This window comes from Schistocerca nitens, chromosome 2 (genome assembly GCF_023898315.1).
Source record: "Schistocerca nitens isolate TAMUIC-IGC-003100 chromosome 2, iqSchNite1.1, whole genome shotgun sequence".
Taxonomy (NCBI): Eukaryota; Metazoa; Arthropoda; class Insecta; order Orthoptera; family Acrididae; genus Schistocerca; species Schistocerca nitens.
This window is the reverse complement of record NC_064615.1, coordinates 324638929-324654629: the sequence shown is the minus strand read 5'-3', so window position 1 is coordinate 324654629 and position 15701 is coordinate 324638929. Positions and strand designations below refer to the sequence as shown.

At 44.3% G+C, this 15701-nt stretch overlaps 1 protein-coding gene across 1 annotated transcript in view; it reads left to right on the top strand.

The window, feature by feature from the left end:
* The window catches only part of LOC126234389 (cyclic nucleotide-gated cation channel beta-1), a 181330-nt gene that overhangs the window by 157543 nt on the left and 8086 nt on the right, over positions 1 to 15701 (top strand). Inside the window, exons 13-14 of the mRNA XM_049943076.1 lie at positions 11499 to 11600; positions 11677 to 11800. Of these exons, the coding sequence (XP_049799033.1) occupies positions 11499 to 11600; positions 11677 to 11800 (226 nt within the window). The remainder of the gene's footprint in view (positions 1 to 11498; positions 11601 to 11676; positions 11801 to 15701) is intronic.

Genomic DNA, 15701 nt, shown 5'->3' with positions numbered 1-15701 from the left:
GAACAATAACTTGTTATCTGTGCCTGACCTCCATCTCCATCCCACTGCTACGCCTCAGTGTTTTGTGCCACGACATTCACCTTATCTGCACACCGTTTTGAGTGGAGAGACTATGAACAGTGAACATTCACACATTCCATCCCATGTTCGACATCATTTCCCACATTGTGCTTCTGGACATCCCGCACCTCCGCAGCCTCCCTGCAACACAGGTGGCCCCGGCTCTGATCATACGTCAAGCTTTCCGCGGACTAACACGCAATCTCAAACTTTGAACTTTTTCTCACCTGTCGCCGCCACCGCAACGTCTCCAGTTGAGCTTCCACTACCATTCTTGTCACATCTCGGTGCCTCAACCGCATCAGTCTTCCACGATGCATCAATCCGAACACACCCACATAGTGTTGAGCTTCCGCAACCACAATTGACACATTACGGAGTCTCACCCGCGTTGGCCTTCCACATCGTGACGGATCGCGCTCAACCACAATGCGTCACCTTCACACTGCTACCCGACCAGCTGTCGCCGCCACATCCTCTGGAGGCACACTCTCCTGGAATACTACAGCAACAATAGATCGTTTCAGGCAGTGCCCCAACAAACTCAACTCAACCTGTTCTTCCGAACATTCTACAATGCTTACCGATGCTGCCACCATTTAATCCTGACAGAGCAACAACATGGTTCAAAATTGTGGATGAAGTGTTCGACCATTACAAACTTGATGAGTCAACCAGGTTTCTGTGCCTCATCACCCACCTGCTCGACCAGGAGGACTTGATTGCTGACCTGGTCAACGCCCCGGACTCAGCTACCCGGTACACTCTAGCCAAAAAGACAGTTGTACGTCGGCTTGCACGCTCAACTGAGGCAGCAGTATGGTAAGTGCTCCACGTCGATCAACTAGGCAATGACAAACCTTCCCAGCTCTGGAGACGGCTACATGCCCTGGTCAGCAATGACCTATTCTCTGACACAGCTCTCCTCGCCATCTGGTCAGATAAACTATCTCCTCACATCTGCTTTGCTCTGGCTCAAAGGTCTCCTGAACCTGTCGAGCAAAGAATGACAATTGTGGACTAGCTACATGGTGCATCACTGCTCTATTTTGCCAGCCACTGCCTACCTGGAAAGTCTCAGGTTCAGGCTCATCACCCTGTGGCCGGATGCAGCCGGCGCCATACTGTGCCGACCGTTCCGCTCGCTCCGGGAAGCAGTAAACAGGCAACTGGGACATTACCGGCTCCACCCACGGTCATGCCCCCTCATGCAACCGAACCTGCTGCGGCCACCCAATCTCGGCCACTGCCACTGGCAATGAACTTTCCGCAGGAAATGCAACCACACTACCCATACCGTTACTTCCACACACGGTTTGGCGAGGCGGCACGGAACTGCAGACCACCCTGCTACTTCCCAAATGCTTCCTGCGCACAACATGACAGACACCCCGCAGTGCTCCATTCTATGTGGGAACTTCTGGATAATTGTGGGCGGCTTTACATTAAAGACATTTCGTTGGGATGCCTTTTCCTAGTGGACACAGGCGCCGATGTTTCATTGCTGCGTACGTCCTTAGTGTCGTCGAACATCCACCCTCATCATACTTCACTGCAGGCTGTGAATTCAACTAAACTACAATGCTTGGGTTCAACTTCCCACGTCATCTCACTCTCCGCAAACTGTGAACTCGAGTGGACATTTTTAGTGTGCGAAATTGATGAACCTATACTAGGCATTGACTTCTTGTGACACCACAAACTTTCACCGGACATAGTGCGAAACACCGTGTTTCATCACCCGTCCAAGACTCACTTCCCCTTGCTCCGTCGAGCAAACCCCCCCCCGTGACACATCAGTCTGGGCTCATCTCATCCGTACATGCTCGTCTCTGTTGACGACGTTACAAGAAACCACGCACAAGTGCCTTGTTGAGTTTGAAAATGTCGCTCACATATGCAAGGAAAACTTCGAGCTCTCCCTCCAGCTCCATGAAACTCAGCTCCAGCTCTCGAATGCAGCAAAGGAATTGCAGACACTACAGCAAGGACAAAGCAAGATCAGTAAGTGTGCCAAATGTGCTTGCAGTCCCAGCAATCGAGCCTCCGTGTGTTTACCTACCACTACCCCTCGCAAATGTGCTATCAAGACTGCCATAACATGTACTGACAGCTCCGCAGGACCACACCCTCCTAACATGGCAGTGTTGGACACTCGGCCGGACACAAGTGCACATGCGCGACAAGCATCACGTGTTCCTGAACTGACGGCTTCTACCCCGCCCCTCGCGGGCAGCACTTCAAACGATGCAACTTCGGCTCCTGTACACCGCCGTGCGACCGCCACTGACAACACAAACAGTGTACTCGTGCCAAGCATTTCGCCCGCGACTGTGCTGCCACAGGCCACGCCCTCAGACAATGGACTCACTAACGGCTCCTGAGCTCTACCGAGCCCACCCGACCACGGTGCCACTGCTTCGGGCCGGCAGTCATTTTGTCGCGTTGACTCCTGGGACACTTTGCCCCCTTGGCTCCCGTCGGATACGCCAAGTGGCTCCAAACACCACGACCGTGCCTCGCCTGCCCTGCCCACCACACATTGTAAACAAACCACCTCCCCCACTGCCGGCAACATTTCCATCATTACCAACAGCACGGGTCACAAGCTTCGCCTCATGCCAGGTACCCCAATCTCCAGTAAACCACGTCGACTTTGTCCCGAGCGCCTCTCAGACCTTAAATATCAGATTTCTGAACTACTAAGCTCCTGCGTCATTGAACCCTCTGCCAGTAGCTGGTCTACACCCATATATATGACACTCAAGAAAGACGGGTCCTGGCGCATGTGCGGAGACTACCGTCATCTAAACGCACGAACAATTATGGACACCTACCCCATACCCAACATTGCCGACTTTACCAGTTCCCTTGCAGGTGCGACCACGTTCTCTGTCATTGATTGCAAACGGGCCTACCACCAGATCCCCATGGCACCTGAAGACATCGAGAAGACAGCAATCACCACTCCGATTTGGTTATTTTAGTTTCAATTCATGCCCTTCGGTCTGAAAAACGCAACCCAGACCTGGCAACGCTTCATCAGCAAAGTGCTATTCGACCTAAAATTCTGCTTTCCATATCTTGATGACATTCTTGTGTTCAGCTCCTCCATTGAGGACAACATTCGATATGTGCAAACTGTTATGAACACTCTCACGGCAGCAGGCATCGAGACCAACCAGGACAAATTGCAGCTACATCAACCTGCTGTCACTTTTCTTGGTTTTCGGGTCTCTGCCAACGATATTTCGCCACCCCCTGAGAAAGTACAAACAATACTGAACCTATCCAGACTTTCGTCATTGAAAGAGCTTGGGCGCTTTCTGGGGATGGTTAATTATTATTGTCGACATCTACCTTGGGCTGCAGAGATTCAGGCTCCACTGACAGATGCCTTGGCAGGCACCAACACTTCTGGATCTCGGCCCATTCCATGGACCCCTGCTATGACTGAGTCTTTCACTGCCCTCATAAAATCTTCTTGCTGAGGCATGCACCATCACGCATCCTCATCCCAATGCGCAGCTTTTCATCACCACATACGTGAGCGATACTGCCATCGGCGCGGTCCTTAGCCAGACGATCGAGAGCCAAACTTCGTTTCTGCAGTTCTTCTCACGCAAGCTCACCAATGCACAACAGAAATATTCTGCGTTTGACAGGGAGTTGCTTGCGATCTACAAAGTGATTAAGCATTTTAAGACAGATGTTGAGGGACGCCCTTTCTATGTTTTAACGGACCACGAACCCCTGGCTGTGGCCATTACAAACCCACCTCCTCACCGCTTCAGATACATGGACTTCATATCTCAGTACACCACCAATGTCAGACACATAAAGGGTGCTGACAATATAGTTGCTGATTTCCTTTCACGAGTCGATGCCGTTCATTCGCTGTTAGACCTCTCTGAATTGCCTAACCTCCAACCCACTGGTGAGGAAACACAAAACTTGATTTCAGACTCTACCTCTTCACTACACTTTTTCCGCACCACCTTCCATGGCATTTATGGTGAGATCTGGTGCGACGACAGTACGGGCACACTAGGCCCCCTCATCCCAACCATGCTCCGTGGAGCTGTCTTCAACGCATAGCATAATTTAGCCCACCCCAGTGTTAGTGCATCCGCCTGCCTCGTAGCGGAGCACTTTGTGTGGAGAAATGTCAACAAGGACTTCCAGCAATGGGCACACTCCTGCATTGCACGCCAACACCGCAAAGTTTACAAGCACACTTCACCCCCCCTGGCGCCTTTTCGATCCCTCCTGGGCATCTCCAGCATATTCATATTGACATTTTCGGCCCTCTCCCCCCCCCCCCCCCCCCCGCTTCTAACGGCTTTCGTTATGTTCTCTTGTCTATCGACCGAACAACTTGCTGGGTCAAAGCTGTCCCCCTCCCCAATATTATGGCAGAAACTGTTGCTCGAGCCTACGTCGCGTCATGGGTATTGCGTTTCAGGTGTCCAGCTACCATCACGACTTACCAGAGCAGACAATTTGAGTCGGCCCTGTTCAACAAGATTTGTACCATTTGTGGCATCCGGCGCATCCATACCACAGCATATCACCCACAAAGTAACGGGCTAGTTGAGTGCTGGCACCACCCTTTCAAGGCAGCTCTTCGATGCCACGACTCTCTATGGACGGAGGCCCTTCCCCTTGTGCTACTCGGCATTCGTGCGATCTATAAGGAAGACCTCAAAGGCACAATAGCCAAGTTCGTATATGGCCAGAACATTGTTCTCCCTGGTGAACTTGTGAGCCCTTCCACTTCTCTCCCTCAGTCTGACTTACCTTCCTTCGTGGACCGCGTCAGACGCCACTTCATCAACCTCCATATCCCTCCGCCCACCAGCCACTCCCACCCTAAGGTTCACGTCCCAAAATCTCTGGACAATTGCGAGTACATCATGCTCCAAGATGACACTGTCCGTGCTCCCCTCCATCCTCCATATACCGGCCTGTACCGAGTTCTACCGAGTTATCCGGCACTCAGCCAATACCTATGACATCCAGATGAAAGATTCAGCTGTCTCTCTCAACAGACTTAAGGCTGCCCACGTCGAGCCTTCTTCTACCCCCCTTCAGGCCATGACCATGCCACTCACTGTCGTGGCTCACGACGCTCTGACCACTCCCTCCACATCAGACTTACACACTCGATTGAGTGGCTTCCAGCTCCAATCGTCGAGCTCTCCTCCGACCTTGCACTCTACTCCGGTCTCACACACTCCATCGAGTGACCACATGCTCCCCACATCGAGCTTACCTACGATCACGCCCTCACCGTCAGGCCCTTCGCCGGTCCCTTCGACCTCTCCACAATCGCCTGCCTCGCCCTGTCGAGGTTTCTCACGCCCCCCATCTTGAACGTGCCCTCACTTGAGGTGTTTGTGCCTGTCCCCCTAGACGTAATCCACAACATCTCAATACTACGCGATTATACACTGTTCGTCGTGTGTTTCCCTTCATCCATTACTCATGACACAACCTCCGCCATTCCCTGCTACCTGGTGAAATGTGTTTCCCTCTCGCCCGTCGTCGTCCTTGGCCATGCTTCGTGTGTTCGCCACACCCACCGGAGACATCGTCGTTGTTGCTTTGTTCCACCCGCAAACTGCCGGCCTACCTGTCGCCACACGACCAGCACGCCCAGTACGATGCCCGGTGCACTTCAATGACTTCCAGGTTCGGTGGCCGAACCTTCCTTCATGACATCTACCCACACAGCTCCCGGACGAAGTTGTCGAGCTGACCGTGGTCCGGTTCCCCCCCCCCCCCCTCAGCCTCTCAAGAGTACTCTGTACTGGGGGGGGGGGGGCTATGTGGTGCCGATGAGGTCAACACTAGCATCGATATACATTTGTCTCTAGACTCCGAGCATTGTCTTTGGGCACTGAGCATTGTCTTTGGGCGGTTCCGCTATGCCGGTTCTTTGTGAGCCTTTGATGTGTTTAGGTGAATAAATGGTTGGTTGGTTTGTGGGATTAAAGAGACCAGACTGGTGAATAAATGAACTACTGCAAAATGGGAGTGTTGTTTGGTGTAACTAACCTGAACATTCCCCTCACTTGGAATACTCTAAAAGTTGAAGTGGCATTTTTCTCTTATTTGTGTCATCCCGGTCGCAAAAATGACTACTGCATTGAGTCCATACTTTTGTCAACATGTTTTGGGACCAATTATCATGGCACATGGCTTAATACCCCAGAAATTTTGAAAGATCACGAAATATTACAATAGGTGATGTTTGGTTATTCGGAGCATTCAATATTAGAACAGTGAAAGCAAATATAGCATTTTCTGTGAAAAGCCTTTCTGAAAACCAAACTGATATACTGCATTTTTACAAACATGTGATGCTATTCTTGAATACGTTACTTTTTCAAATCAAACATATTTGTAAAAATGAAGTATTAACAAAATATAAATTTGGTTTTCAGAAAGGCTTTTCGCAGGAAATGCTATATTTGCTTTCACTTTACTAATATTGAATGCTCTGAATAACCGAACATCAAACTTTGCGATATTTTGTGATCTCTCAAAGGCTTTTGACTGTGTGAATCATGAAATTCTTCTAGATAAGCATAACTGTTGTGGTATGAGTGGGACAGTGTACAAATGGTTTAATTTATATTTAACTGGAAGAATCTAGAAGGCTGAAATTAACAAGTCTGCAAAAATCAGTGGTGTCATCTAACTGGGGAAATGTCAAGAATAGTGTTAGGAACTGATGACCCCAGCGGTTTAGTCCCATGGGAACATACCACAAATTTGAACAGTGTCCCTCAGGGTTCAGTGTTGGGTCCCTTATTGTTCTTGGTATATATTAATGACATGCCACTCTGTATTCATGAAGGTGCAAAACTAGTTTTTTTTGCCAATAATAAAGGTATAGTAATCACACCAACAAACAAGAATCATCTGAGGAAATTGTAAATGTCTTTCAGAAAAATATTAAGTGCTTCTCTGAAATGCACTCTCACTAAATTTTGAGAAAACACAGTACATAAAATTCTATTCACTTAATGGCATAACACCATTGATAAGTATAGACCTTGAACAGAAGACTGTTGCTAAGGCAGAATAATAAAAATTTCTGGGTGTGCGCCTAAATGAAAAATTGAGTAGAAAGAAACACATTGATGATCTGCTGAAATGGTTAGGTTCAACTTCTTATGCTGAGAAACACATCTTTAAATTAGCCTACTTTGCCTATTTTCATTCACTGCTTTGATATGCCATCATATTTTGGGGTAATTCATCATTAAGAGGAAAAGTATTCATTGCACAAAAGCATATAATCACAATAATATCTGGAGCTCACCCAAAATCACTTGCAGGCATTTCTGTAAGGAACTCAGGATATTCTCAGTACCTTTGCAATACATATATTCACTTACAAAATTGGTTATTAGTAACCCATTACAGTTCAAAAATAATAGAAAAGTGCATAGCTACAATACTAGAAGAAAGGATGATCTTCACTATTCTGGGTTAAATCTGACTTTGGCATGGAAAGGGGTGAATTATGCTGCCACAAATATCTTTGGTCATTTGCCAAATAGCTTTAGAAGTCTAACAGATAACCAATCAACATTTAAAAACAAATTAAAAGAATTTATGAATGACAACTCTTTCCCACCCAATGGATGAATTTGTAGATATGAAGCAGTAACTGGATAAAAAAGAAAAAAAAATTATGGTGTGTAAAGAAAATTTATGTCGAACTGACATGTTCCACATCATTATGAAATGTTGTATTCATGATTCATGTAACAAGTATTAATGTAATGTAATGATAAATTTAACATCCTCTCTGGAGTCGTATGGTGTGAAACAGAAGAGATAAAGTTATATATGTTTGTACAATACATGTGACCTACATATACATGCGCAAAGTCATGGGTAAAAGTCTAGTATATATTCAAAAATGCATGGAAGTGTATACATATGGATTTATGTTCCATACCCCATACTAAACCACTGTATCAATTTCAACCAAATTTGGTACACATTTTTTTTGTTATCTGGAGATAAGTACTGTGGTAGTAAATACCACCTACCCACCCAGAGAGGTTGAAATTGGTGTGAAAAAGGGTTAGTAATGTTTGATGTCTAGGCTGCCCTGTACAACTGGTATGTTGGGCGGGTGGTATTGGAACACACTGCGGGGAATGTACATCCCAAGAGATGTGGCTGAGGAAGGGGACGGAGAGGAGGGTATGGTTAGTGAGTTGGGGAGGAAGAAATATGCAGGAATTGGGAGGGAGAGGAGGAGATGGACTGAGAGAGGGGAGGAGTAGATGGACACAGAAAGGGAAGAGGACAAGGTGCTCACAAAGAGGGGGAAGAGATGATGGATAGCGTGAGGGGCGAGGACAAGATGGATAGAGAGTGGGGGAGATGGAGATGAACAGTGGGAAGGGGGAGGAAATGGACAGAGAGAGGAGGGAGAATGGATGAAAGGAGAGGGGAGGAGGAAGTGGACAGAGGAAGTTGGAGTTGGATATAGGTAGGAACAAGGAAGAGTTGGACAGAGTTGGGGAAAAAGGATATGGTCAGAGAGAGTGGAAAGGAGGAGATTGTTTAATGTATGTTACATGAACATATAGATATTTCAGTAATTACATTACTGAATCATATTTATAAAGAACTTTTCAGTATGAGACCACTTATCACCATGAAACTGCACTCTCTCTCTTACCCAGAAGAATACACAGATTCGGTTGGCAAGGATTCCACAAAGCCACTGCATCCTCTCCTGAAAAAATATGGCACTTTACTGTTTTAACTGGTCATTGTTATCCTGTTTATTGACACTGCAATGAATTTAACATCCCTGCTAGTCCTGCACCTGTTCTATTGGGGACAGATCTGTGGATCATGCTGGCCATGGGAATATCTCAACATCATGCAGCATTTCATAAAGAGACACACTATGTGTGGATGAGCATTTACACTTGAAAAACTTCACCATGATACTGTCACATGACAGGTAACACTTGGTGATGCAGGATGTCCTCACTGTACCGTTACGATGACATAGTGCCCTCAATCACTACCAGCTGTGCATGAAGTCATACACGTGAGCTCCCCACACAGTGACACCAGGAGCAACATTGCTGTGTCGCGCCAGAACATTGGAAGAATGGAACCTCTTCCCATGTTGTTGCTATACTCTTCATCAGTGGTCATCCAGTTAGTGCAAAATCATGATTAATCACTCAACACAATGTGATGCAATTCATCAACAGTCCTTGCTTCCCAGTCATAGTGCCATTCCAGACACATCCGTTTGTGTTGTGGTGTTAACACTAGCCTATGAATTGGATGGTAATTCCTTAGTCGTGCTGCTCTTTGTCTCCAACAAACAGTGTGAGATGACACAAAATGCTGTAAACAGTCCCTTACTTGCTCTTGGAATGCAAGTGCAGATGTAAAGGGGTTATGATGTGCTTGGTGCACAATGTGGCATTCCTCTCGTGTGGGGATCAGATGTGGCTGACCAGAAGCTTGACAATGAGCATGCCTGCCCTCCTGTTCCCATGTAGCCCAATATTGGGCCTGGGTCACATTCAAATGCTCCACAAATCTGGATAGTGTGCAATCTGACCAACTGGCCAAATGGAGACCCTCAGTGAAGCCCCTTTCAAACTGTTAGATGCTGATAATGTTGTGGCATGCAAGTACATCTCATCTCCACATCCTTTCTTAGTTGTCACTCAATATTTGACTGTTCATGCCTTTTATATAAACTACTAGGCTTCCTAGCACCACTTAAGACAAAAAACACCAATGCACAACACACACACACACACACACACACACACACACTGGACTTGTGTTTGGGACCCATGTCCAGCCATCTTGATTTAGGTTTTCCATAATTTCACTAAATTACTTCAGGTAAATAAATGCTAGGATGTGTCCTATGAAGGGGCATGGCCTACTTCCTTCCCTAATCCAATGGGACCAATGACCTCGCTGTTTGTTCCCCTTCACCAAATCAACCAACCGATCAGTGCACTCTGGTGGATGTTCGACTTGTCATTGAGAACTGGAACTCTAGTCATTTAATTACCTCTAATCATTTAATTACCTCTGCTGGTGTGTATGTGAATGAAATTCCATTGACACCCATATCTTCTGGGTGCTTCACTTTTTTATCAGGCAGTACATACAAATCTCATTTTACAGTGGTCTGTCAGTAATTCATGATCATGTAGAGCAGTTCTCTTCAGGAGGCAGATTGAAAAGCACAGATAATTACTTTCACTTGCTGCATTAGATACGAAAAGAGCTAGAAATAAATGAAGATGAGTTAACAGAAATGTGATCATTGATTTGTTCCTCTGTATCTTTTTTCCCTTTCCAAATATTCTCTGCTCATCATAAGTTGTCTCACTCAGCAGCATGTGATTGAATTGGTATATCCCTGAACGGGGATGGTTTGCATCTGTTTGAGTTTGATAATAGAACGAATATAAAATAATAATATTTTTATCATTAAGTTTGTTTGGTCCAAACCTACCCGGAGAGCCATGTGCGTTAAAGCTCCACTTCTAGGACAGAGAGAGGTGCCAGTCTCAGATTGAATCTGTCCCGTGGATTAATTATGAGGTCAGTGTGCCAGCCAGTCTAGATGTGGTTTTTAGGCAGTTTCCCACACACATTTAGGTATATTCTGGGCTAATACCCAAGTCCCACCTCAATTACACAATTCACAAACATTTAGGAAACTGCACTCTCTTTCATATGCATAGCACTACACACAGACAATTCGGGTACACATATTCTGTCTGGGGGGAAAAAAGGTAGGAACAGGGAGAGCATCTTGGCTCCGCTTAAACTAACCAAACCAAATCCATTACTAGCCATGCTGACTCTGTGCTGATGTGAGACAAAGACATAAGAAAAAAACAAACAAAAGTTTGTTCAGCCCAGAGATTAAAATTGTTAGACAGTTGATATAAGTAGGTTTGATAGTAACAATCCATAAGCATCCCCTGTTCCTTGCTTCTGAAGTTCCACCAATGAAACTTAATCATCTGGTCCTCTCTCTTCACTTTTCTCTATTCTGCATACTCTTCCTGTAGTATTTACTGTTTGTATTAGACTCATAATTTTTTTTTTACTTGCTGACACAAACTTCTGAGTGATATTGAAAATCCATTATTATAAGTACATAAATTGTTTTTCAACAAAAGCATATATTTATTTTGTACAGTACATTCTTTGATACTAAAGGATTGTTAACTGAGTTATGATTAGACACCTTGATCTGTTCATCATTCAATTTTTGCATCTTCCATTGGATCTTACAATGAAAAGAACTAAGAAAATACTGTTCCCAGTGCTTATTTTGCAATAGCTTTATTAGTTATGAATCACTGTGGCTGTTATTCTAATAGTGGTACTTAATTTTTCAGGTCTAAAGGGTTTTCAAATATTTTTGTTCTGAATAAGTCAGATTTGAATGAAGCCATTGTTCATTATCCAGAAGCTCAAGAGATTCTAAGGAAGAAGGCAAAGTAAGCTGTAACTTTATTCAGAGCTTATTATAAATGACACAACAGTCATCTAAACATAATCTCAAACTTTTTTCAGCTCATTAATGAGACAAAATGCTCTGAGGGAGAAGTTGGCAAAGGAAAAACAGTTGTCCAGTGATGTGATCATTGGCAATTTGCAGTCACAAGAAACACCAAAGCTTGTTCATACAGTTATACAGGTAATGTCCATGAAATGAACAGAATTGTTCAACTTTTCTATTGTCCCATTAAAGTAACAGTTAATATTTATGATCCTTCAAATGAATCTGTGGTACAGTTAAAAACAAATACAGCCCTGTTGAAATGTTCTATATACTTACTGAGAGCTTTTATAGTGCTCACTACAAAATTTTACTTGAATAACTAATTATTACTGTGTTAATGACATGACTTTTGTATAGATTAACCTTCATAAAAAAGCTTAGCCTCATTGACAGATTTCACTACAGAAAAAAACTAAACCCAAAAATGAGTAAGCATAAAATATGGAAACCAACAAGGTTTGGTACTTGGTCCACTCCTGTTCTTAATCTACATAAACAACTTTCCAGTTAAGTTTCACCTAAAGCAAGTCCAAGTTACAAAATTATAAAATTACAATGAGATACAATGACTAGTCAGAATTTACATACAGGAGGTAAAAATCCAATTGTGCTTGTAGAAGGACTTAAAAGCAGAAAAAATCATATTGTAAGCTTCAGGGAGCCTTTAATCATCCAACAGTTAATTGGGGAAAATTACAGTTTTGTTAGTAAAAAATCAAATAATGGAAAATCCATGATGGAATGTAACAATATTGAACAGTTATGTTAGTGGCAGACATGATAAGACAAACTGTGAAACTTTACTAAATGCCTTTACTACCCAGAATGGATAGTTAGGAACCCCACTCATGGTGGAATTAAGCACATCAAAAAAATATTTGCATCACCTCGTTTCTGAGAGTTCCAGAACCTGTACAGAAAATTGGGAAAGAGATCAACATAAACATCATTTCTGCCATTTTTATTGCTCGTGAAAAGCACACATTGCATGTTGTACCACCATACAGCGAGACCTTCAGAGGTGGTTGTCCAGATTGCTGGACACACCGGTACCTCTGATACCCAGTACATCATCATCTTGCATTGACGCATGCCTGTATTCTTTATGGCATACTATCCACAAGTTTATCAAGGCACTGTTGGTCCAGATTGACCCACTCCTCAATAGTGATTTGGCTTAGATCCCTCAGAATGGTTGGTGGGTCACGTCATCCATAAACAGCCCTTTTCAATCTATCCCAGGCATGTTCGATAGGGTTCATGTCTGGAGAACATGCTGGCCACTCTAGTCGAGCGATGTCATTATCCTGAAGGAAGTCATTCACAAGATGTGCATGATGGGGGCCCGAATTGTCATCCATGAAGACACATGCCCCGCCAATATGCTGCCGATATGGTTGCACTGTGAGTCGGAGAATGGCATTCACATATCATACAGCCAATACAGTGCCTTCCATGACCACCAGTGGCGTATGTCAGCCCCACATAATGCTGCCCCAAAATAGCAGGGAACCTCCACCTTGCTGAACTCATTGGACAGTGTGTCTAAGGCATTCAGCCTAACTGGGTTGCTTCCAAACATGTCTCCGACGATTGTCTGGTGGAAGGCATATGTGACACTCATCAGTGAAGAGAATGTAACGCCAATCCTGAGTGCTCCATTCGGCACGTTGTTGGGCCCATCTGTACTGTGCTGCATGGTGTCATGGTTGCAAAGATGGACCTTGCCATGGATGTCAGGAGTGAAGTTGCGCATCATGCAGCCTATTGCGCACAGTTTGAGTCATAACGTGATATCCTGTGGCTGCACAAAAAGCATTATTCGACGTGGTGGATTTTGCTGTGAGCGAGGCATGTCATCGACATTTCCTGTCTCTCTCTGTATCTCCTCCATGTCTAAACAACATCGGCTTTGGTCACTTAGAGACACCTGGACACTTCCCTTGTTGAGAGCCCTTCCTGACACAAAGTAACAATGCAGACATGATCAAACTGCTGTATTGACTATGTAGTCATGGTTGAAATACAGACAACATGAGCTGTGTACCTACTTCCTGTCTAGAACTGATTGGCTGCTGGACCCCCTCCATCTAATGGGTGCTGCTCATGCATGTGAGTCGGAGGATGGCATTGGGCAGGTTTAGTGACATCTCTGAACAGTCAGAGGGACTGTGTCTGTGATACAACATCCCCAGTCAATGTCTATCTTCAGGAGTTCTGGGAACCTTTTTTGGTGTGTATATATTGGATCTGATGGCAACAAATAGACCTGCATCGAAACTGGTAGCAGTGATTATGACACATTTGTGGCAACAATGATTACCAAAGTACAAAGGACAACTAAAGCAAGCACAAAGATGTATATGTTTAGTAAACTAGATAAAAACTTATTAGTGTCATATCTCAATGGGGAACTTAAAACTTTCAACACGGACAGGAGCATGTAGAAGAACTCTGGCTCAAGGTTAACCCTTTAACTGCTCTGGACGTGTTAATGTGCGCGTCTTTGTACCTGACCCTGCGTGCTCTGAATGTGTTTGCGCATGCCACCAGTCCTTCTACCTGGTACTCTGAACATGTCTATGCGTGCATCAACACGTCCAGAGCAGTTAAAGGGTTAAAATAATAGTTTACCATGCACAGGGTAGGTATGTACCCAGCAGAACAGTTCATAATGCAAGAGAACTACAATGGTATACTTTCACTGTTAAGAAAAAGAGATTACTGCACAATAGGTGTAAAGCAAAGCATAGGGCTATAGATAGGAATGCTGAAGGAAATGCATTTAATTGTCAAGAGAGCAATGCATGACGCCTTCAGTGACTACCATTGCAGAATGTTGTCAAGTGATCTTTCACAGAACTCAAAGCAATTCTGGTCATATGTAAAGCCTGTTAGTGACCCCAGAGTTAGTGCCCAGTTCCTAGCGGACAAGACGAGACCTGAAATTGAGAGTAGCAAAGCCAAAGCTGAAATGTGTAACTCCATTTCCAAATGTTCCTTTACAAAGGAAAATCCAGGAGAATTGCTACAATTTAATCCTCATACCACTGAAGAGATGAATAAAATAATTAATAGTGGCAGTGGTGTTGAGAAACAATTGAAATAGTTAAAATTGAATAGATCTGCAGGCCCCGGTGGAATCTCTGTCACATTCTATATTGAATTTATGGCGGAGTTAGCCCCTCTTATAACTATAACCTGTCATAGATCCCTCAAACAAAAAACTGTGCCCAGTTCCTGGAAAAAGGCACAGGTCACACCTGTCTACAAGAAGGGTAGCAGAAGTGATCCAAAAAACTACCGTTCAGTATCCTTGACATATATTTGTTGTAGAATCTTAGAACATATTCTGAGCTCAGACATAATGAGGCATCCTGAACAGATGCTTCTCAATGCTGACCAACATGGATTTCAAAAACATTGATCATGTGAATTCCAACTCACATTGTTCTCACATGACTTACTCAAAACTTTGGATGAAGACAACCAGGTAGATTGAGTATTTCTTGACTTCCAAAAAGCATTTCACTCAGTTCTGCACCTGTTCTTATTGTCAGAAGTACAATAATATGGGGTATCAAGAGAAATTTGTGACTGGATTGATGAGTTTTTGGTAGGGAGGACCCAGCATGTTATCTTGGATTGAGAGTCATCATCAGGCATAGAAGTAAATTCAGGTGCACCCTACGGAAGTGTGTTGGGACCCTTGCTGTTCATATTGTATATTAATGAACTTGCAGACAATATTAATAGTAAAATCAGGCTTTGTACACATGATGCAGTTATTTGTAATGAAGTACTATCTAAGAGAAGCTGCACAAATATTCAGTCATATCTTAATAAGATTTTAATGTGGTGCAGAGATTGGCAGCTTGCTGTGAATGTTCAGAAATATAAAATTTTGCACTTCACGAAATGGAAAAAGTGTAGTACCCTATTACTATAACATCAATGAGTCACTGTTGGAATTGGCCAAGTCATACAAATACCTGGGTGTAACACTTTGTGGGGATATGAAATTGATTGATCACAT